The 23,419-nt window shown below is 48.0% G+C and overlaps 1 protein-coding gene across 2 annotated transcripts in view; it reads right to left on the reverse strand.

The window, feature by feature from the left end:
• The window catches only part of FBXW11 (F-box and WD repeat domain containing 11), a 540,498-nt gene that overhangs the window by 107,367 nt on the left and 409,712 nt on the right, over window positions 1-23,419 (reverse strand). For both annotated transcript variants that reach the window (XM_085617878.1, XM_085617877.1), the window contains exons 9-10: window positions 17,320-17,438; window positions 4,050-4,160 (exon numbers count right to left, since the gene is read on the reverse strand). In XM_085617878.1, coding sequence (XP_085474004.1) covers window positions 4,050-4,160; window positions 17,320-17,438 — 230 coding nt within the window. The remainder of the gene's footprint in view (window positions 1-4,049; window positions 4,161-17,319; window positions 17,439-23,419) is intronic.

Here is a 23,419-nt window from a genome sequence, read left to right on the forward strand (position 1 = left end):
TGTCCACTTACCACAAACCTCAGGAATTTTCCGTGTGCTGGACGGACTGGAATATGAAAGTAAGCGCCCTTCAGGTCTAGTGCTGTCATGAAGTCACCCGCGTATAGTAGTGGTATCACATCCTGCAATGTGACCATGTGCAAGTGTTCTAATATTATGTAGTGATTTAGCCGCCGCAGATTCAGAATGGGTCTTAGGGTTTCGTCTTTTCTTGATATGAGAAAATAAAGGGAAGAGACTGCTTTGTTTTGATGTTTAAGTGAGACTATTTCGATGGCCCCTTTTTGGAGTAATGCCTTCACTTATTCTTTGAGCAGGTGTAGATGCTGTGGATTTAAGTTCTGTTTTGGTGGAATATTTGGAAGTTTAAGTAGTTCTGAACAATCTTTGTCTGACAATTTCTAATACCCATTGGTCTGATGTAATCTTATGTCAAGATTGACAGAATTGTTGCAGCCTTCCCCCGACTGGTGTTTTGAAGTAAGGGAGGTTGGGCGGGGGGCCGGTGGAGTGGTCAAGTAATTTTGCTGGTAGGGTGTTGGTGCCCTTGATGGGGTTGCCTCTCCCTCAGCCTTCATCATTTGGCGCAGAGAGGTGGTATTTTCTGTGGAAGAAGTTTTGCTGCTCCTCTACCTTAGTTCCTTCATAAGGGCTGTTTTTGCACTATGGTCTGTAAGGCACCCATTGACTTGGCAGTGCCTGTGTTTTTTTTTATTTTTTCAAACCGAGTGTCTAAAGCTGGTCTGAAAAGTTGTTCCCCATTGAAAGGGACATTTAGAATAAGGTGATGTAGCTCAGGTTTAAACCTGGAAATCCGTAGTCACGCAAGTCTTCCGTGCAGAACACAGATGTTTATGCCCCTAGCAGCAGTGTATAATCCATCTAAGGCACATTTGATAAATGCATTTGAAATTAATTTGTACTCGTTGAATAGATCTTCTTCCAGCTTTTATATTCTGCTGGGAGATGTAGCATGAGCTCTTGCATTTCATCACAGGTTGCTCTATTGTAAGGTGAGAGCAGACCAACAGAATGGCAATTGTCAAATAATTAGCATGTCCAGTGGCAACCCTTTTGGCAGCAGCCTCAATCTATTTGCTTTCTTCATCTGGAGGAGATGCCTCTCCAGTGACTTGTGCTGCTGCTCTTGGCAGTGGTGACTACTAGGCCTGGGCGGAGTTCGCAAGTGACAAAAAGACTCTGCCGTGCTACGTGGAGTTCAGAGAGTGGTGGAGTGTTACGTTTTTTTTTTAGAGGTGATTTTGAGAGCTGGGTGTGTCTCGCGCTGTAAAATCATCGCGAACTGCACCATGCACAGCGTAAGAGGGCGCCTCTTCCTTTCTGCTGCTCAAGTAGATTTTCTACCCGTGCGGCAGCAACCTCAACACGAACTGAAGGTTTCTCAACACTAGTGGTTGCGACCTGCTGCAACCACTCAGACTGAGAAATCTGACCTCCCACGTAGGAAAAGCTTGCCAGGAGGTTGATTTTCCTTCCTTGTTCTCACCATCTCCTCTCCCGTAAAGATTTTTGGGAACTTCACGTGCTCCACGGACCGTGGAAAACTCTGCAAACTCCGCAAATAGAGCGGATTTCACCACCCAGAGTTAGTGACTACAAGGGAGGCTGCTAGGGAATGCCCGCGAATATAGATTGGGTTGAATGGTGAGGGTCTATTTTTACATTGATTCTTGGTGTCCAGACCCTTGATTTGACTGGGTCCTTGAACATTTTCTTGAAAACAGCAAGAATGGACCCAATCTTGGATAAGTGTTGTATACTGTGCGCTTTGGGCGTGAAATTCCACTAGAAAGTCACTTTCCTCCTCCGTAGAATGCATAGAGAGCTTATGATACTCTGCAGCTCTTTGGATGACACTGTAATAAGACTAAGTGTCATCAGGGGAGAACCTTTTTATACACACAGGCTTTTCAATGTCTGGATCTGGTAGAACCACGTCAGTCTTCCCTTGGGTCAGGTGTATGTTGAGAATCTTGTGTGCCCTGGGAATCAGAGTCTTATATTTCTCCTCCGACTTCTTCCTGTGCAGAAGGTGAGTAATTTTGAAGCAAGTTAGCTGGACTAAATATTATTGGGCTTGTGGTGCTGTGTTACAGTTTTTGGTGGAGGCTGGGAAAAAGTGGAACTCCTCTGCCTTTGTTTTTGCACTCTCCTTGCGTTTCTCCGGCATAAAATTCTGCAGTCCCTCAAACTCCTCCCTGGGTCTTGAGTGGGTTTGGTAGTTTGATTTTTTTCTTCCTTTGTTGCAGGCGGTGTCTTGTAGTAATCACACTTAATGCAGGAACTTGCAAGTTACTACATGTCTCTTTAGAAACAGAATGTGGCTTAGAAACCCTGTACCTGTGGATTTTTTTCTGCTTTGAAGAGAGTATGTTTTTCAATCCTTGGATCCCAAGTATGTTTTGGATCCGTTCAAGCCCAAGCATATGTTCAGTTTCGTATCTGTCTGAAGGACTTCTTGGCGCTCTTCGGTGCTGATGTGTTTGGCGGTTCAGAGTGAAGGTTTGGTGTCAAAGGCTCGGTCGGTACCAATTTGCTTTCAGTTGCAAGCAGCATGCCAGAACCGACCTTGTTGTGACATGGATGTCCGATCAGGATAAAGAATGTTCTCGTCCCTTCTCAGCTCCGGGGCATGCTCACAGTGTCAGCCTAAACTGCAGGTTGTGGCGCTCCCTGGCAGGGTAGTGGTGGTGACAAGTGTAGTCATTGCATAGGGGGTAACCGTTCTCAAAAATAGATAGCGAGGTCTTGGTCTTTAACCCAGAGGCGGTGGTTGGCGCTGGCGACGTAGGCCTCTACCGGAGCAGGTTCGTCCCAGGACGATGTGTCTGGTGTAGTGTGGGCTGGCTATTACCATCCCGCTTCCTACTGGAGAGCTTGCATCACTATCCGCGTAGCAGTCGTGGCTGAAATGTGCCTCGACTGGGTGCTTTATGTTGTGCGTGAGGCGTTGATCTAGTCATGCCCGAAGGGTTTTCTTGTTGTTGAACTATCAGCAGGCGGTGCACTGTTCTTTGTGCTCTGAGGACAGGCACAAATTGCATACGTTGTGTCGGAGTGGGCGTACCTGGCTCGGCACCACAGGCACTGTCGGGAATAGATCTTTCTTTGTCTCCATCACCTGGACACGGTAATTCTGGACGGGTGTTTGTTACTTGGATGCTGGGAAGTCTGTTTGTGTGCTGTCGATCTTCCGGTCTTTAGTTTTCTTTTCCTTAGGCTGCGTGGCGTCAAATGCTGCAGCGCTCTGGCTCAGTACGTCCTAACCCTAATGGAGGAAAAAAAACTTTTTAACAAAGAATTGGACAAGCGCAATGCCTTGAGGGGGAGGAAAAAACACACGGCGCTGATCATAAAAAATTGAGGAAAAAAACAGTACGGGCCCACCACTAGATGGCAGGAGTATGCCTAGCATTTGTATCTGCAGCCAAAACTAGCTATGAATAAAAGTATTTCTCATAGGCAAAACCATACAACAGAGGAGTAGAAATTTCTTCACACTAGAGGAGTGGCCAGGAGTCCAGTAAGAAATAAATGTCGAAACCTGAGACTAAGTCAGCCAAAATGGAAACTCGGACCAGAATTCTGAGAATGATCTCCTCCCGCTTGACATACAGTAGGAAACTTGACATGTGAGGGGAAGGGATTTTTGCTTTGCGTCTCTCCACCTCACTAGCTGGTGTTTAGGTCACAATGATATGGAGAGGCTACAGATTAATAAAGCAATGTTAATTTAGTGTAAGTGAATACTGCTGAATCAACATGTGTAATAGTACGATGAAAGGTATTCAAGCACGTTAATCTATGGAAGAGTTAATGTTGAGAAGGACTGGGTGACCGGGACAAAATGAATACTGCAAACAATATTTTATCAAAATAAACATACCAAAAACGCACTGAAAAACAAATTTCAATAAAACATCCTAAATTATACAAAATATACAATATTAACATAAAACATTGTATGTGCAGATGGGAAAAATGTGAATGCTGCATGAAAGATCCAAAATTTTACCAAGAGAACATACCCATCATAAGCGCCACTAACAATCCTCTTGTTATCAAATCGAATGCATCGAACCAATTCTTCGTGCCCTTCTAACACTCTTAGACAGGCACCACATTCAATGTCCCAGAGTCTTCAAAGAAAAGAAAAAGAAAAATTATTGACTGTAAAACCAGGATGTAGGGCTGAGCTTGGGTAGCGTGAAGAAAATGCAAATGCGAGACTTATATTTTACAAACCGGACACTTGAAGGGGGATTCTTTTGTTAAATGACTTTAAGATGTGCATAATTTTAAAACTTTTGCTGGCCAATTCAAAAGCTTTTCAAAAACACATGACTATGGCATCAAAAACACCTACAGTTTGTCAACTAACTTACTCTGACAGCTCCAATTGCATCCCACTAACTGCCCAAATATAGCCCCATCAAATGCCCCCATAGAACTTAACAAAATGAGTAATATAAAATGCTGACAAGGTGTACAGCAGAAAGGATAACAAGTTTCAGTCCAGTTCTTCTTGCAAAAGAAAAAAGCAAAAACATGGTGAAGCATACTTAAAAATGTTAAAATATGGCAAGTCAAAATAAACTGTCTTTAGCTACTCACATCCTGGGGCGAGGCGATAATCACACTGATATTAAAACCAACTCTGCTCAATGCGGACTACAAAATGTTTGCAAAAATCCTAGCTCACAGACTAAGTAAAGTAGCAGGTGAGATGATACATAAATTGATACTTGTATAGCGCACTACTCACCCGCAAGGGTCTCAAGGCGCTTGTACGAATACCGCTGTGGAACCTATCCTGGCTTTCCCTGTGAGGCATCCACTCCTGGGCACCCCCAAGGTGGAGGCCAGGCATCCTTAGCGTTGTGGGGGCCGTTGTGGAGATTAAGCAAGCTATTGCCCAGAGTTGCAGAGTGGGACTCCATGATTGGAATGGCACCGAGGCGAGAATTATCAGGTCTGTGGAATTTGAGCCCAAGACCCGCCGAGGCAGGGAATTGAACCCTGGTCCCGGGCTAGACCTCTGCATCAGGGTCTGCCGCTCTAATCATTGAGCCACACTTCTCCACGTACATAGTGATCAGAAGGGTTTTAGCAAGGGTAGATATTTACATAAACTAACATAGCCTGATAGCTGCGATTTATTTGGCCTCCACCCTTTAGATTCCTCTAGCAGTGGTGAACTTAGATGCCACCAAAGCCTTTGATAGTTAACTAGTCCTATTTGGCTGCTATTTTGGAAAAATACAATCTGGAGAATTTACATAAGGCTGTCCAGCTAATATATCAGGACCCATTAGCAAGAATTTAGTAAATGGAAACCGGACAGAGGCTTTTAAAATGTCCAGAGGCACTAGACAAGGCTGTCCTTTATTTCCTCTCCTTTGTAATCTCTATATAGAGCCCTTAGCACACACAAATAGAGCTGCTGTAAATATTCCATGCTTTGGATTTGAGGGCTGGGAGAAAAAGGTAGCACTTTACACCAATGACCTAACGGTTTACACATCAGACCTTTTGGCTGCACTGCCGGTCATATTCCAGATTGCATCGGAGTTTGGCAAAGCGTCAGGATATGAGGTTAATGCTGGGAAAACAGGGGTAATGGCATGGAATCTCGAAGAGTAGAACCCGTTGATTAGAAAGGGAATTAGATATCTGGGACTGATATTAATAAAATACCAGAAGTAAATCTGAAGAATGTTGTAAGTGACTTACTCGGATAATGAAGGGCTGGGCACATCTCCCTTTAATCTTTGGGAGGGTGAATCTGGTAAAAATGGTGATACTGCCAAAAATCACCTTCTTGTTTAATACAATGCCATTGCACTTTGACAAGTCTCTGATAGATACATTTCAGCAGGACATCAACAAATACATCTGGGCCTTTAAGGGCATAAGAATCTCTTGGGTAAAAACTACTGCAGAAAAGGGAGGGGGATGCAATCTTGTACCCTAGGTTGAGTTGAGTGTGAAGATGCAGGGGAAATTTTCGAAATTTAAATACATTCAACTGAGAAGTCGGAGGTCCTCCCTGGACAGCGGTAACTATTTGGAAGATCAACTGGTGGGGAAGCCTCCTGGAAGCAAGGAAGTATCAGTGTGGTACTGGGCAATTCAAGAGGCTACAGATTGAGATTTCACTCTGGTAGAAGACCTGTGGGGTGAATGCTTGCTGAGGGAGCAGTTGCAATACATCTGACATGTATCGATGCACACATTATACTCAATTGTTAAGCTTGCTTGGTTAAGGAGAAACCATCTATTTTCACTCCATAGGAAGATCTGTCAAATGTATGAAATGTGGTTTAGAAAAGGCATCAAACATGCATTTGTTTCAACAATATCCGGCTATTCTAGAATTTTGAGAAGCAGTGGGAAAGACCATCTCAAGCATATTGAGGCTACAGGTTAAGATAAGCCTTTCATCGTTATTTTTGAAGTGGCAGAGGGTATTACCGGCCCCGCCAGACATCTTTTGTTTTATGCGATACTAGCGAGAAAGGAAATCTGCTTTAAGTGGGTAGGTGCCATCTCTCCTCAACAATCAGACTGGTTGGAATCTCTATTTTAGATGTCTTAAATAGATTTAATGAGGAGAACGTTAAACAAAGGAGATATCCTGGAGTTTCTCATCAAGATAGTCAAGGGAAGGTAGGAGGGGCAATTACTGGGAAGCAAAAGTTTAACTGCCCAATGATTACACTTATGATAATCTATCCATGCTGCGATGCTCGCCCCCTCCCCTTCTTCGTCCAGCTACCAGTTGGCAGCTAATGTTGAGAGACTTAACCACCTGGGACAGTGCCCGTTTGTTCACATGTGTACCCTAAGGTGAGCCGCCCCATTTTAGACTTGAGAACCAGGTATTTTTTTTTTTTTTTTTTTAAAGACATCAAAGTCAACTTCTGGCCTTCCGAGAAGCGTCCCTGTCTAGCCTCAGTAATTCATGACTCAAACATTTCTGGCTTCTACAAATGGCTTCAGTTGTACTGTACCATCTCAAAAAACGTTCAGAAGAAACTACCCTTTCTACCTCCTACAGATTAAATGCCAATCAGCCAGGACATCGGACTCTGCACAATGACCTACTGCTGATAAACTAATCTGATTAACAAAATAAAGGCTACATCAGCTTTTTAAACAGAAGTAGGTCTGCTTATCACACTTTACTTAAGACAATGTCTTACCACTCCTGAATTAACAAAACTGGTGGATACTCCAATCACAGATTCCTCACCTTTGGAATATCCCCAGGAGCCAGACTGGATACAAAGAATTCTTCCAATAATGCTCCCCACATGCTGGTAGGTACCACCCTATGGCTCCATGTTAATACCAACCCAGAGACTACAGAGCAGAGCCACCCCTAGGCGTTCAGAAAAATGTTACCCTGTAAGCATCTTTTGTAGGCATGTAGAGCTGTAGATTCACAGGCTCTGCATACTCCTGTTATCTAGAATTGGGCTCTGACATGTACAACTTTAATTTCTTCAAAAAAGTATTTTGAGTCACGAGATATTGGGACTCACCCTAAGATTGGCAATGTGCAAGGGTATCGGCTCCATTTTTAGATTGTTTTCTTGCCTGGGTGAGGATGGAGATGGAAGACAGAAGTAACAGAAGATGACAATGAAAGTGAATGTTAAAAAGAAAAGTAAAGCAAATAATCAGCGAGAACCGAACGCTTCAGGGGAGGCGGGTTGGAGCATGTGAATCAACCGCATTCATGCCACGAACAGCTACTTACAGGGTAAGTAACATTTTCTGGTCGTGGCATGTGCAGCTTTAGATGCACATGCTCTGCAGTAAAGCAGTGCTCCCTAACCGGTGGTTAGCCACAGAATATTGCAGATGATTGAAAAAGTGTGCGCAGTACAGCCTGGCCCACTTGAGCTTGTTGACGTGGTAGTACATCCACAGAGCAGTGTTTGGTGAATGTGTGCTGTGGATCAGGTAGCGGTCTTACAGAAAAGAGCCATTGGGATGTTACCCAAAATGGCCATGGAGGCCGCTTGGAGGAGTGGGGGCGGTGTGATGGCATGGAGCCATCTGACGGCCTTGACGAGGCAGGACTAAATGCACTTGACAATCCAGCAAGCTATCCCTGCTTTTGAAATGGTGCTGCCTTTGAAGGATTTAGTGCAGGCAACAGCTGTTGTGCTTAATTAAATGATTTTGTCCTGTCAATGTATTAGGTGAGGGCTTCTTTACATCCAATGTGTGAAGTCCTCTCTCTACTACAGAGTCTGGGTGGGGATAAAACACTGGGAGTTCAACTGTCTAGTCGAGGTGGAACAGGGACACCACATTGAGCAGAAACTTTTGGATATTTCTAAGTACTACTTTGTCAGCATGCACCTTAAAAGAAAAAGCTCCATCAGCGGGAGAAGTTGAATCTCACTCACTCACTCGCCCGTGGGAAGCGATTGATGCTAGAAACATTACCTTTCATGACAGAAACTGAAGGGCACATATGAAGGGGCTCCGATGAGCCTCGTAAGGACTAAACTGAAGTTCCAGGACAGGGCGGGGGGTTACCCAGGGGGTGAGGTATGATATCCCTCTTCACAATGAATAATTAAGATTGTCCCCTGTTCTGCAGGTATGGTGCGACTGCAGCTCAAAGCAAACAAATGGAAGTGCAAGTCAGACCTGAATGTTGCAAGTGGAACAAGTAGGAGACTATGTCTTGCATTGCTGGCTTGAGTGGATTAATGTACTTGGGTAGGCAGTAGATGAACCTCTCATATTTCCGCATAGCAGGCTCGAGTAGTGGGACAGGGAGCCTCGGAGGATGGACATACTCTCAGTGGGTAGACTGAGGTAGCAAAACTCTAGAACCTCAGGAGCCAAATCCCCTGGTTGCGCTCCTCGGGGTGTCGGACTGTGCCCTGGATTTGAGTGAGAAGATCTGGCTGCCAGGGACCCTTCTAGTGAGGGACTATCAACAACTCTAGAAGGGTTGTGAGCCAGGGATGTCTGGCCCACGTGGGAGTCTCCAAGATGTGGGTAGAGGGACGTCTGATGTAGCCTCGGAGCCACATATGAAAGTGGTACAGGCAGAAAAGAATAGGCAAATACCTGTGACCAGTTCTTCCATAATGCATTGCTCATGGACCGTGGCTGTGGATACCTGGAGGCAAGGCTTAGGCATTTCGTGCTGTAAGTATGGGAGCAGGATTTGGGGGTTGAGACTTGTTACCACATCCTGCCGAGCAGGTCTGCAAAGTCATCCGCTCCCGGAAGGCAGTCTGCTAGCAAATGTACTTTGTGGTGGATCATCCCAAGCCAAAGGTCCTGCACTAGCGGCGAGAACTGGCAGGAATGTGTGCCCCCTGGTTTCTGAAGGCAGTACATGATAGTAATTTTGTCAGTTTTGCCCAAGACTGTTTTATAAAGGATGTGGCAGATAAAGCTTTGAGAGCCAGTTGGACTGTCAATAGTTCCAAATAATTGATGGGGAAAGTCTGTTGAAGGGGTGTCCACATGCCTTAAACGATCATAACCTTGAAAAGTCTTGCAGATTTGGAAATAGGTGAAAAGGTGACATTCTTAGTAAAACCTCTAGCACATTGCTGAAAATGTGAGGTGAACCTGTATGTACTATAGTAGGATCATGAACGGATATTGGCAGGGCCTCATTGATAGTCTCCAGTAGTCTGTGGATTGAAAGGATATAGAGGTGCAAATAGGTGTCTCCGGAGATCCAGGGATGCTAACCAATCCTCTACATTCAGGAGCCTGTAAGACTTTGTTCAGGGACAGCAGAACAGGTCCTTCTTGGTCTCAAACCTCAGACCTTCTTGGGGACCAAAAGTAAAGGGAGTAGAATCCTGTGCCCATTTCTTACAGAGGTGCCACCTTTATACCCACTTTGGTAAACAGGGCAAGAACTTGCACCTCTAAAATCGAGGTGCGCGACAGTCAGTCAATTTCCTGGGGCACGATCAGCGAACACAGCTAAACCGCCTCCCCAGCATTAATGGTGGGGAGCCACAGTTTGTCCAGGAAAGATTCCACTCTTATGCTCAGGAACTTCCCAGTCGGTCCATACAGAGTGTCACAGTAGTCTCGAAAGGCTGAGTTAATGTCTGGGCGGGAATGTAAAGTGCTGCCACGCGCAGTCAGCAGTTGCTTGATTGGAGTCCTCTGGCACTCCGCCTGAACAACCCACACCAATACAGTCCTGCCGTCCCTTCTGCCACGTGTGTCCTTTCAATGTATGCCTTGTAATTATGTCAACGCAGCTGCTCCAAGGGCACACTGCATCGAGCTTCACCTCCAACCCATGTATGGTCCCATCAAGGGTCATCAGTTCAGCATCTAGAGCCTTTCATAACCTCACTGTCTGCCCAATTCGGTACCCTAGGATGACCAATTTAAACGCCTGCCACTCCGCAAGGCAATCAGTCACTATGACAGCGCTGTGGTAAAAAAAGGTCCCGATCGAGGAACTGAGCCCACTCCAGAACGGGACATCCTCCAGTGAGTCAGGCCGGAGCCTTCATGTAGAAATTGCTGGACGATGCAGCCTCAGTCAGAGCTCCACAAGCGTAGTAGGGCTGTAGTCCAATACTGTATGCCCCAGATACTCTGTGTGTAATAGGGAGAAACTCACACACTTAGAGCATAAGAACTTGTCTAGCCTCACAGGTTAAAAAGGCTAGAGTAGAAGGAGTAATCCCTTTCAGACCCATGCTGCGTCTGCCAGACATCTTCCAGGTCCCAGCCAGACATCCATTCCCAGATCCCCAGTGCAGTCTTACGGGCTTGCGCACCTACCATGAGTGGTGTTTAACATTCCAACTTCGTGTCACCTACACAGTTGTAGTCAACTCCCAGGATTACCTCCCCTCTCCAAGTACGGCTAAGTTGAGAGGACACCAGTCCCAGAAAATGGATTTGGCCCTGGTTTGGGGCTTATACACCCCATAGTCAGCTACATCCCATTAAATGTCCCCTCTACCAGAAGATAGTACCCATCTTGGTGCATTCTGCTTAAATTGTCCTCGAAAGTTACCCCTGCCCTGACCCAGATTAGGGCTGCCCTCACAAAGGCCAAGTATTCTGTGGCATAAAGTTGCCCCCTGCAGTGGTGACTGAGCCTCTCTGCCTCAGTTTGAGGTGTGTCTCTTGGAGGAAAGCAATTTGTTCTCCCCATGGCTCTAGAAACATGGATCTTGTGACGCTTATTTGCAGACTTCATTCCCCAAAACTTTCCAAGTCATCAATTTAAAATGTTCCTGGGAAGCCTCCATCGTCCTTGTAAATAACCTTGCTATTTGGCCTGAGGTTCTGCCTCGCACCCCTCATAGACCAAGCTAGTTTATCCACCATCACCGGAACCTTAAACTGAAATTCTGGCCCCAACTCACTCCCCAGGGCAACCAAACAACGGCTGGCCCCGCCAAACAGGCATATTGAATAAAGAGTAAACCTCAATAAAAGGTTCTCGGGTAGAGAGAGTGGCAGTGTAGGGGTAGGCTAAAAAACGAGAACAAAAGCGCTTGCTCTTTCGCGTCTGCCACAGAGTATGTTCGCACATCCAGCTGAGCAACCAATTCTTCAGTGCAGACACTCAGCACACCCTTGAGCCCCATCCCGCAGTGCAGCTGCAGTCCTGCCCCAGCTCCTCTGACAGTGATGAAGGATCCCGTGCATAATGTATCAGCTTTATGTGTACAACTCTATTGTGGGTAAAGAGGAACATCAACCATTCCAGCCCCACTCCACACCAGTTCAGTATATTCAGCTTCACACAACCTCTCCCAGCTTCATATTAACACTTTCGCTGCCTGGGGAGTTACTTTAGGCATAGTCTTTACTAAGGGAGGTGTCAGTTTGTATGGATCTCCTTCTGGGATCCTCCATATGCAATTCATCCCATGATTCGGGAGGCTGTTCTAGTTAAGCTGTGCCACAGCTATCACCGCCGCCTTATCCCAGCCTGAACATGGGACAGCTGTGGTGTCTCCTCTTAGACTGGCATCAGGGTTGCAGAGTCCTTTGGCTGATCCCATGCTCTCTACCTTTTTTTTTATATAATGCCTCTCCAACCAGCCCAAAGCCTCAGCAGGGAATGTGTGAAAGGTGATGGTGCTATCCAGTACGATTTTCAGGTGGGCTGGACACAAGTGAATATTGCATGCTAGCGTTTCTCAGCTTTTTTGACAGTCCGGAAGGAGGCTCTCTTTGCTTGTACAGCTGCATCTAAGTCCAGGAGCAGCGTCACCATACTGCCTTCCAACATGAAAGGACATGTGTTCCTCGCTCTCAGCAATAGGCCTGTCTCTATAATGGAGGAGTTTGGCTACCACAGATCGAGCGTTTGCTCCGGGGGCAGAGGGCTCCCCGGCACTTTGTGTGTCCGCTCAAGCACAAAGAAAGGGGTGAGCAGACCACTCAAAACCTCTTATCCATTTCTCCAGATAAGTGATCAAGTCCCCACCTTCAGCCCCGTCTGAGAGTCTTACAATGTGGAAATTGTTGATGCGGTTTCGGCCTTCCACGTCTGTAAGGTCTTTTGCCAGGGCCATCAAGGTGCGTTGCAGCGCTTTAATGGCTAAATTTGCAGCATGGACTTCACCTGTCAATTTTAGATGGTCAGAGTAGTCATAGGTCAAAGGCAAGCAAATGATTGAAGTTACTGGTTTGACATTATCCATTGAGATAAAGTGACTGAAGTGGCTATCTGCAGTACTACTTAGATCATGTTCTCAAATGTATCCATATATTTATCTATGCCAAAAAACACCCTTCCAAACATGACTTAAGAATTGGTGCTTTGCAGTAATTCAAAAGAACTGACGATTTCTCTTAATTATGTATTTATCTATAGCGCAACACTACGCAGGCTTGTGCATGCTTTAAAATTATTTACATTAATATATGCACTAACATCATACTTGTATACTGAAGAAGAAAGCACTACTTTGCAGAATTATTCTCTTCTGGACACAATCATTGTCAAATTAGCTAGAGTAACAAATTCCGCTCAGAGACCACCAGCAAGTGCAACTTTGCCGTTCAAATGATAAGTTGAAAATGTTATATAAACCTGTGACAGGGTGGTCGCGACACACACTCCCTCTACGGGCACGAATGACTGGTGGACTGCCTCTTCCCCTTCAACCCCTCTGTTTCCTCCCCATCAGGAAGAGTGGAGAGAAAGCACGGACACCTGGGAGTCGGCGTTTCCAAACATGTTTAACCCGGGCCCCTTTAAGCAGAACACGAGTCCACACGAAGACCCGCCTTACAGCAACGTCATGGCCCGCTCACTGGACAAATATCCGGAAGTTCCAAAGGAGGTGTGTCTTTCGACCAGCGCGAGGATCACGGCAAAGAGCACAACGGAGGAGGTGGCGTGTCAGCGGTCTGCGGAACATTCGATATCGGAGAGGACGGAAACGGGGAGCAGCTCAGAGGAGGCAGCAGCGGAAGGCGAGCCAGGAGGCCAGCGACCCGGCGAATCCCCGAGCCACGTACCAAGGGCTGCGTGGCTGCTACAGGTACGGGAGCGGCTGTCAAGGGCATTTGGGAGGCGGAGAGGGCGCAGGTGTAGACGGTGATTTGTCCACCTTTGGTACAAGGAAGTAGTTTGAGTACACTCCCTTGTTCCTTTCTCTGCGTGGCACTGGTTCTATGGCCCTCTTTTTCAGTAGTTGAAGAGTCTCCTCCCTGAGTTGAGCGAGCTCTTGACCCGAGCGCTGTCTTCTCTTTGGTTTCTTGTTTGGAGGCCTTTTCTCTAACTATGCAGTATCCGTGCTGTATGACGTTGAGAACCCATTTGTCTGAGGTTATTTGTTGCCATTGTTGAAGGTAGAGGCCCAGTCTTCCGCCTACCGGTGTTGCATGCTCGTAGGCGCTTGTTTTGCGTAACCCCCTTGGTGTTCTTACATTGCGCTTCACCCTTCGGGGTATGCTGTGGGTGAGCGTCCTTTTGTGTGTGCAGTCACTTAGGGGAGGGTTGGTCTCCCCCTCTCCTCCTTTGGCCACGTCCGTTTCCTCTCCCTCGAAAGGACTGGTCTCGAGGCTGGTACTGCCAGTTCTGCTTCTGCTGTCCCTGCTGGCTGTGATTGTCACCCTGCTGCCCGTGCTGGAATATCTGGCGCGACGTACCCTGCTGGCTTCCTCCCCTTCCGTAGGGTCTCCGATTTGGGGTGCCTCTTCGCATTCCTCTGAATTGCAGGGCCCCCATGGATCTTGCTGTCTCATTTTCCTTTTTCAGCTGGGTGATCTTCTCGTCCACAGTTTCCCCGAACAGCGTTTCACAGTTGAAAGGGGTGTTCAGTAGGTTATTCTGGACTTCCTGCTTGAATCCAGAAATTCTGAGCCAAGCCTGCCTCCTTTCAGTGATCCCTATGGCCATCAGTCTGCTCGAAGTTTCCGCCCCGTCCAATGCAGTTTTGATGCATGAGTTGGCGATATTCTTCCCTTCCTCCACTAGATGGGAAGCCCTTTGACGGTACTCTTCTGGGAGATGCTTGACTAGTTCCCCCATCTCGTCCCAGTGCTGGTTCTGGTGTCTGTTCAGTAGCGCATTTGAGTTTGCCATGCGCCAGTGCATTGCGGCGTTTCTTTCTACCTTCCTTCCAGTGAGGTCCATCCTTCTGCTCTCCTTATCAGGAGGTGGCCCCGAGGTCGCCGGCACATTGACTTTTCCTGGCCGTGGAAGCAATTATGGAATCTGCAGTGACCGATCCCTTGATGTAAGGAGGATCCTGCGAGGAGTGCTTGTACTTCTTTTCCGTTCTGGGTGTGATGGATCGGCATGTTCCCGGGTCCTTAAACGCCTCCTTCCCTTGGTTCATCACGCTTTGGAGCATGGAGAGGAACTGGCTCCTCGTCTGGATGGGGAGCAGAGTTTCGAGTAGAAAGTCTGCTTTCGGCTTCTCCTCGTCCAATTTCACACCAAAGGCTGCTGCAGCACTCTTGACGACCATGTTGTACGCCCCGATGTAGTCAGGCGGCGAAGGCCTCGAAGGATACGAGTCCACGGGCTCTTCGGGGTTTTCAGTGTCGATGTCCTGCCATTCCAGCTCCTGACTCGTCGACGGCGCCGAGCCGTAGAACGACTGCTGATCCTCATCACCTTATCCCTCATAGTAGGTGCCTTCTTCCTCCTCTTCAGGACCTCTTGACTGCTCTTCGGCGTGGAAATCCCCTTCTTCCTCGATCTCCACGACATCCGTCGACGGGACCGTTGGGATTTTGAATTGTTTCATTCTTTCGTCGAACTCCTTCTTCCTCCGAAGGATGCTCTCCATCTCCGCCTCGAGCCTTCTCTTTTTCTTCTCCATGCTTGAGATGTGCTCGGCGTCGACCGCAGGTCTCTTCGACGGAGCTTGCGTTGACGCGGCCTTGTCTTTCGTCGCCAAACGTCCCACCTTGTGGGTCTGTTTCGACGAACTCTGCCTCTCGGCGGTCTTCGGCACCTGGGAGTCCTTATCGGAGGATCCGCTCGGCCTTTTGTCCTTTGAACCACTGACGGACGTCGAAACTTTCGGCGCCGGTGTTTCCTTCGAGGACTTTGACTAATTTTTTCGAGAGTCACCATCCGATTTTCGGGGCCCTTTCGGTGGTTTTGTACTAGACGTGTCTCTTACCTCGTAAGGCATTTTCTTATGTGTCTCTGCGACCGTGAAGACATCAGGTCCCTCTGCAATGTGGTCATCGTCGGTGGATAGGCCCAGATCGTACAGCGACGGGGCCTTACCCTTGCCTTCCATGCTGAAGTTGGCTCTCCTCTGACGTTCTCTCACCCAGAGAGTCTTCAGCGCGAAGGCGGAACAGGCGTTGCAGTCCTTGCTCTCATGGTCGAACGGCAGGCAAAGGTTGCAGACCGGATGTTGGTCCTTCCGCGCGAACTTGTGGTGGCAGTTAGGGCAGAACTTAAATGGTGTCTTGTCCATTGCGTTTTGAGTGCGCATTTTCCTCTGTGCGAAGAATTTCGAGGATCCCCTCCTTCGTCGTCCCGGCTGTAATACGTTTCTCTCTGTAGTCTTCTAAAGGTTCTCCTTCGATGAAACTCTTTTATTTTCCTTCTTCCTTCGTCTAAAACTCTGGAGCTTCTCGATGACGATCCAGACCAAACGGCGGAAAAAAGAATCTGAAGATGGCGCCCCAAAGGTTGGACTTCCGCAGGAAGCACGATGACGTCACGAGAGGTGCACCAAATGGTGGGACGTCGACGCCCACCTGGGCTACAAAAAAAACAAAAGAAAGACTACGAATCCGGACCCAACCACCAGATCGCGGAATAACAGCATAGTGAATCCAGAAAGATTCACGCTGCTAAACTGCAGTGCTAAAATAAACTCCTGCCATGGACAATCAGCATGACAAAGTGGATAGAGACTTGCAAACAACCTTTACTGAGCACCTACGCCATAGTCAAAATCCCCAGGTAACAAACTAAAAACCTCCTTCTAGTATCATCTACTAACCTTTAAGTATACAGAACAAGATCCAGACATGCTGTTGAAATGTCCTAGAGGACGCATATATTAACTATCTAACAGGCATTGGCAAAGCAAAATAGGTCTTGCTTTAATGTGCCAAAGCATGTAAGCAAATGCACACAAATGTGGTTTACATACATTGCATGCCCAAATTCTGCTTCTTACATTAAAGCCTGCCCTACTGGATCTGTCAATGCTGGGAAGAAAGTAGGTAAAAAGGACTGCTTTCCATATAGAATAAATATAGCAGATAAAGAACCGAATGGAACAAACAGGGTGATGATTGAGTGCACATTTGATGTAAAATAGCTTCTAAAGTATTCCAAATGAAGTATTTCCTGGAAAGCAGAATAATACACCAAATAGGCACAAGCATGAGGTGAGTGTCAATTCTCCCCTGGGTGGAGCGAAGTCACTCGGTGTATATTTAAAAGAACTGGCACCGATATGTCTGCAAACAGGTGTGCAGTTGAGCCAAACATAAAAAGGAATACATTTACAGGAACAATAAACAGGGATCAAACAATGGATTCATGCATTATCTAAATCGCCACTAAGAAATGGAATAGGTGGGAAAAAAACAATTGTTCCTCAGGTTAAATGGGCCAAACTAAAAATCCTTTTCATTGTTATAGTGGGATATTTTAAAGGGAACAGGATGAAGGAGCAACAAATATTGGAAGGATAAATGGAAACCATCTGAAAGAAACATCAAGTTACAAATAGAACATGCTAGTTGGATTTATACATTACTTGTAAATTACACTGTCAAAAATTTGATAATTTATGTTTGTGCATCAGCTCATTTTTCACCCACCTAATGGTGTTGTCCGAAGATCCACTTACAACTAATCGATCTCTGTACTGCAGGCATGCAATGCCACGTTTGTGCCCATTTAAAGTGCGGACAAATTCACACGTACTTGTGCTCCAGACCTGTGTGAATAAAAGAAAGCATTTATCAAAAAGGTCCAAGAATATTACACAAATATTAACTTCTACATTACGATCTGACCTGTGACGAAATTAAACAAAGCGTAGGTATTATCCTATAGGACAGATTTGACTTACGTTTCCCACAAACTGTTGACACATACTCTTATTCTTTTAATGTACAGAAAACATTGCTAAAACATTAAACCATGAAATTATTTCCCAAATGTATGACAGTTGGTAAGATTCAATGACCGAGGTGGGGCTGCGCCGAGAGGCCGAGGTGGGGCTGCGCCGAGAGGGGACTGAGCGATGCCGAGAGGCCGAGGTGGGGCTGCGCCGAGAGGGGACTGAGCGATGCCGAGAGGCCGAGGTGGGGCTGCGCCGAGAGGGGACTGAGCGATGCCGAGAGGCCGAGGTGGGGCTGCGCCGAGAGGGGACTGAGCGATGCCGAGAGGCCGAGGTGGGGCTGCGCCGAGAGGGGACTGAGCGATGCCGAGAGGCCGAGGTGGGGCTGCGCCGAGAGGGGACTGAGCGATGCCGAGGGCGAGGTGGGGCTGAGCGAGGCCGAGGCGAGGTGGGGCTGAGCGAGGCCGAGGCGAGGTGGGGCTGAGCGAGGCCGAGGCGAGGTGGGGCTGAGCGAGGCCGAGGCGAGGTGGGGCTGAGCGAGGCCGAGGCGAGGTGGGGCTGAGCGAGGCCGAGGCGAGGTGGGGCTGAGCGAGGCCGAGGCGAGGTGGGGCTGAGCGAGGCCGAGGCGAGGTGGGGCTGAGCGAGGCCGAGGCGAGGTGGGGCTGAGCGAGGCCGAGGCGAGGTGGGGCTGAGCGAGGCCGAGGCGAGGTGGGGCTGAGCGAGGCCGAGGCGAGGTGGGGCTGAGCGAGGCCGAGGCGAGGTGGGGCTGAGCGAGGCCGAGGCGAGGTGGGGCTGAGCGAGGCCGAGGCGAGGTGGGGCTGAGCGAGGCCGAGGCGGCGCGGGGCTGAGCGAGGCCGAGGCGAGGCGGGGCTGAGCGAGGCCGAGGCGGCGCGGGGCCGAGCGAGGCCGAGGCGGCGCGGTGCCGAGCGAGGCCGAGGCGGCGCGGTGCCGAGCGAGGCCGAGGCGGCGCGGTGCCGAGCGAGGCCGAGGCGGCGCGGTGCCGAGCGAGGCCGAGGCGGCGCGGTGCCGAGCGAGGCCGAGGTGGTGTGGCGCTGAGCGAGGCCGAGGTGGTGTGGTGCTGAGCGAGGCCGAGGTGGTGTGGTGCTGAGCGAGGCCGAGGTGGTGTGGTGCTGAGCGAGGCCGAGGTGGTGTGGTGCTGAGCGAGGCCGAGGTGCTGTGGTGCTGAGCGAGGCCGAGGTGCTGGTGCTGAGCGAGGCCGAGGTGGTGTGGTGCTGAGCGAGGCCGAGGAGGTGTGGTGCTGAGCGAGGCCGAAGTGGTGTGGCACTGAGCGAGGCCGAAGTGGTGTGGTGCTGATGCGCTGAGAGCCCAAGCATTATAAGGGCCTAGAAGTAGGCAGAGTAAAGGAGTTAAGCAGTACAGTAAAAAAAATGAGGGGTCAGCTTGCATTCGATAAGGTGTTTGCAACTTGCTCTGTTAGCAGAAATGGGGTACTTCAATGAGATTGTGTTCCATGACTGTGCTAAGGACTAAAGAGGTGAACGGGGGATAATGTGAGTTGAACACCAAGAGGCTGTCACCAGATATAGTTGAATTGAGTTGCTGTGATGTGTAATTATGAACCTGGCTGAGTTAGGCTGGACTAACATATAGCAATATTTCCTGTATGTGATGTGGGTGCTAGTGGAAGGACTGGTTACAATTATGTGCATCTGGGCATGATCAAAAGATGAAGGATTTAAAGTAAAAAGGTAGTGGTAGACCAATCGATAATTAAAATAAAGCTTACACAATGTCCACTCTGTCGTAAAAAGCTCATTTATCTTCAGATTCACAATGTCAACTAAAGCAATTATTGGTCTCTTTACCCAATCCCAACCACTGATCAACATTTCGCAGTATATCTGCCCTCTTCCTCCCCTCACCAATTTGACAAAGGCTATGAAATGTTCCTTTCCCCTGAATCTTCCGGTCTATAAAGCATTACCACTCTACCTGGAGAACTGTAAACCCCTGGCATATGCTCTTATGCACTTCATACCAAGAGATGATATAGTGTATGTGAGACATATACGCTAATCAAAAAAAGGTAAAGGTATACAGACTACTGTACTATATTGTCCCTGCTTTCGAATAGGGCAAGTGGCCTCCTTCCTTAAGATACTCACCAGGAGGCTCTAGGGCACCATGGGAGGGGATGCCGCTTTCCCCAGTTATATGTTGTCTGTCCATGTGACCAAGGGGCACGCTATGGGGCAGATTTAGGCAAGTAAACACACCAACTATGACTGGTAAAGCCTCAGAACATACAGCATTTACCAAGTCCACTCAACACAAAACAAAAACAGTTGAGTTTCTCTGCCCAGTGCTCCACAACCTTTCTGCTGCAGCCATAGGTGGTGTTTTCCTCTCAAGCCAGCACATTCCTGCCCCTTCTGGGTAACTCAGTTATCTGGTGTGTTGGGGCCACTAAACTGACTTTGGGCTTTGGATAGCAGGTTATGGGGTCTAATATAGGTTCCTGGGCTAGGACTATGCCATCTCCTTATGAAGAATGCAGAGCCTTATTACTCTAAACAAATACTGTCTTCCAATTCATCTACATTGCTTGCATAGATTGTAAAGCAGTCCCTCACCCTAAGCAGTGTTTAACTTGTGGGGGCTGCAGTTGTCTAAAAATGAAAAACACTACTTACCAGTATGCATCTGTTCTTGGCATGTAGGGCTGCAGAGTGTCACACTAGTGCATAGATCGCCATCTGGTGGTGGGCCCGGATGATTACACTTTGTTGTGGTCCTGAAACAGTCTTTGTATGGTAGATGATGACTCATCTGGAGCATAGTGGGCATGGGCATTGACGCCATCTTCAGATTGTTTTTCGCCATTACGGGAAATGATGGAGTTGTGTGAGAACAGAAAGAGATGCCCATGAATACTGTATCTAATTAAGATATTACTGGAACAGACAGAGGCAGCCAGGGAGGTGGGTATGTGTGACCCTGTAGCCCTACATGCCGAGAACAGATGCATACTGGTAAGTCTTCCCAAGGATCACCTGATGGGCCAGGAATATCGTCTGTGTCCTCTAAGGGTTGCTCATCTTCTATTCCCTCACAAATATCATCATCAGGGTTATGTGGGCTGAGTGGCGAGTGTTTGGGGGAAATATAAGGATCTGGCAGTTCTGGTGAAGGTACCCTTATGGGAGAAGTTTGAGCATGTTTGTTGAGTGGCGCAGTTGGGCCCAACGGACCTCGACGAGCACCGGAATCGAAAAGTGCAGGTTGTTCAAGACGCGTGTAGAAGGAAGTCTCGATCAAAAACAATACCGACGGTAGGGATCAGGGAATGCAAGTCGAAAAGAGATCGGAAACAAAACCGAGCGGGAGCGACATACACATCCGAGCCCAATGGCGGGAAAAAACAAATCTGAAGATGGAGTCGATGCCCATGCGCACTATGCTCCAGAGGAGGTGTCATCTACCATACAAAGACTCTTCCAGGACAACAACTAAGTGTAATCATCCGGGCCCACCACCAGATGGCGATCTATGCACTAGTGTGTGATCTGCAGCCCATATGCCTCGAACAAGAGTTTCAAGTACTGCTTGCCAAACATTGGCTTGTTGGTGTGCAAATACAGCCACACAATGTTTTGTTGAGGTGTGTGGAGTAGACCATGTTGCAGCTTTGCAAATGTCAGCAATAGGAATGTTCCCTAAAAAAGCCATAGAAGCTCCAATTCTTCTAGTGGTGTGTGCTTTTGGTGTAACAACTAAAAGTCGCTTACTTGCGGGCGGCTTAGATTTAATACGGCCTGCTGTACTTCAGGTTTAAATCCGGACACCCTTAGCCATGTGTGTTAATACCCCTAGCAGCGGTGTCAGCTGCATCTAGTGCATATTTTATACAATTGTCAGTAATAACTTTACCTTCATTCACTATTTCTTGATACCTCTTTTTGTGCTTCTTTGGGAGATGTTGGAGGAGCCCCTCCATTTCATCCAAAGGTGGTTCCTGTCATACCTTGCTAATGGACAAGGTACTTACCTTCGGTAACGCCTTATCTGGTAGAGACATGACCTAGCCGCAGATTCCTTATCTTTGAACATCCAGGCCGGATCCGGAAGATTTCTTAGAAGTACCTGTGCGTGTCGGTAGATGTTGTCGGTCGACTCCATGTGATGGCGTTGTGTTTGGCATCGTCAACTTCCCATGCCAGACGCGCAAAGCCAAGAAGCGACTGACCATGGTGTGTTAATAAATGAACAGCTAGGGCCATGAAGGCCGAACATCCTTGACACTTAAAACCAATCCCGCAATGCGGGGTGGATGGGTTGGTCAGTAAGGAATTTACGGCTAGACAATGTCTCTACCAGGTAAGACATTACCGAAGAAAGGTAACTTGTCCATTTGATAGAGACATCAAGCTGCAGATTCCTTCCCTTTGAACTGATACCCAAACACAATCTCCAGAGTAGGGACTGCGGAACGGCTTAGACTACAAAGTCCTGCAAAACAGCAACCGAACAGGCTGTCTTTGCAAACCTAAGAATCCAGACAGTGTCTGGCGAATGTGTGCAGAGATGCCCACGTGGCAGCTTGGCAGATATCGGAAACGGAACACCACACTGAAGAGCAGTGGGGATCACTTTTGCTCTGGTGGGTCCCCCAAGCCCTTCAGGGTGATCCTTCTTCGCTAAGGCGTAACAGATTTTTATGCAGTATAACCCATTGGGATATAGTACTCTTCTGGACATCACATCCTTTCTTTGTCCCCACGTATCCTATAAAGAGTTGGTCTTCCACCCGGAACTCTCTGGTTCGATCGAGGAAGCACAATAATGCTCTTTTTGGGCCAGATGATGGCGACGTTTTTTTTCCTTGGGAGGGTGCGGGGTGCATAGAAGGTAAGACAGGCAAATGACTGTCCCAGATGGAAGGGTTAACACCCTTCGGCAGAAAAGATGCCCTAGTCCAGAGTACCATTTTGTCCGGAAAGACAGTCAGGTAAGGAGGCTGTGAAGACAGTGCCTGCAGTTCACTAACCCTCCTGGCAGAGGTTATAGCCAACAAAAAAGCTGTTTTTATGGTGAGCAACCGTAGAGGGCAGTTATGCAGCGTCTCAAACGGTGCCTACATCAGAAAGGTGAGAACCAAATTAAGGTCCCACTGTGGCATGATGAAAGGTGAAGGAGGAAACAAATGGGATAACCCCTTCAAGAACCTCTGCACCAAAGGAGATTTGATAAGAGATGGCTGATCAGGTAGCCTTAGTAAAGAAGAAAGGGCCGAAAGGTAGCCCTTCAACGTGCCCAGAGCAGAGGCCTGCTGGGCCATATAAAGTATAAACAGAAGGACCTCAGATACGGGGGCAGACAAGGGGTCAATAGACCGGTCTGTACTATATTTACAAAATGTAGCGAAGACAGTATTTGTTTAGAGTAATAAGGCTCTGCCGATTTTGTGCAGGGATGCCCTGTTGCCAAGATAACCTTACAGACTTCGGGAGGGAGGTCAATCTCCACGCAGAGAGGAGAGTGGACAAGTTCGGGTGGAGAACCCTCCCCTGCTGCTGCGACATATGATCCTCCCAAAGGGGCAGCCTGACCCAAGGATCGATGCTCATGTCTAGAAGTTCCGGATACCAAATTCTCCGTGCCCTGTCCGGAGCCACAATAATAACTTGTGCCTGGTCGCTTCTGATCTTCTTGAGCACTCTGGCAGGAGTGGTATGGGCCAAAAAGGCGTATAGGAGGCTCAGCTACACTCGCAGCGAAAAGCATCGCTGAGCGAGCGCCGCCTTGGAAACTCCAACGCACAAAACTGCTGACATTGCATTTTCTCTTTGGAGGCGAACAGATCTAACCAAGGCTCTCCACACTGCTGAAAGAGA

Source organism: Triturus cristatus, chromosome 7 (assembly GCF_964204655.1).
Source record: "Triturus cristatus chromosome 7, aTriCri1.1, whole genome shotgun sequence".
Taxonomy (NCBI): domain Eukaryota; kingdom Metazoa; phylum Chordata; class Amphibia; order Caudata; family Salamandridae; genus Triturus; species Triturus cristatus.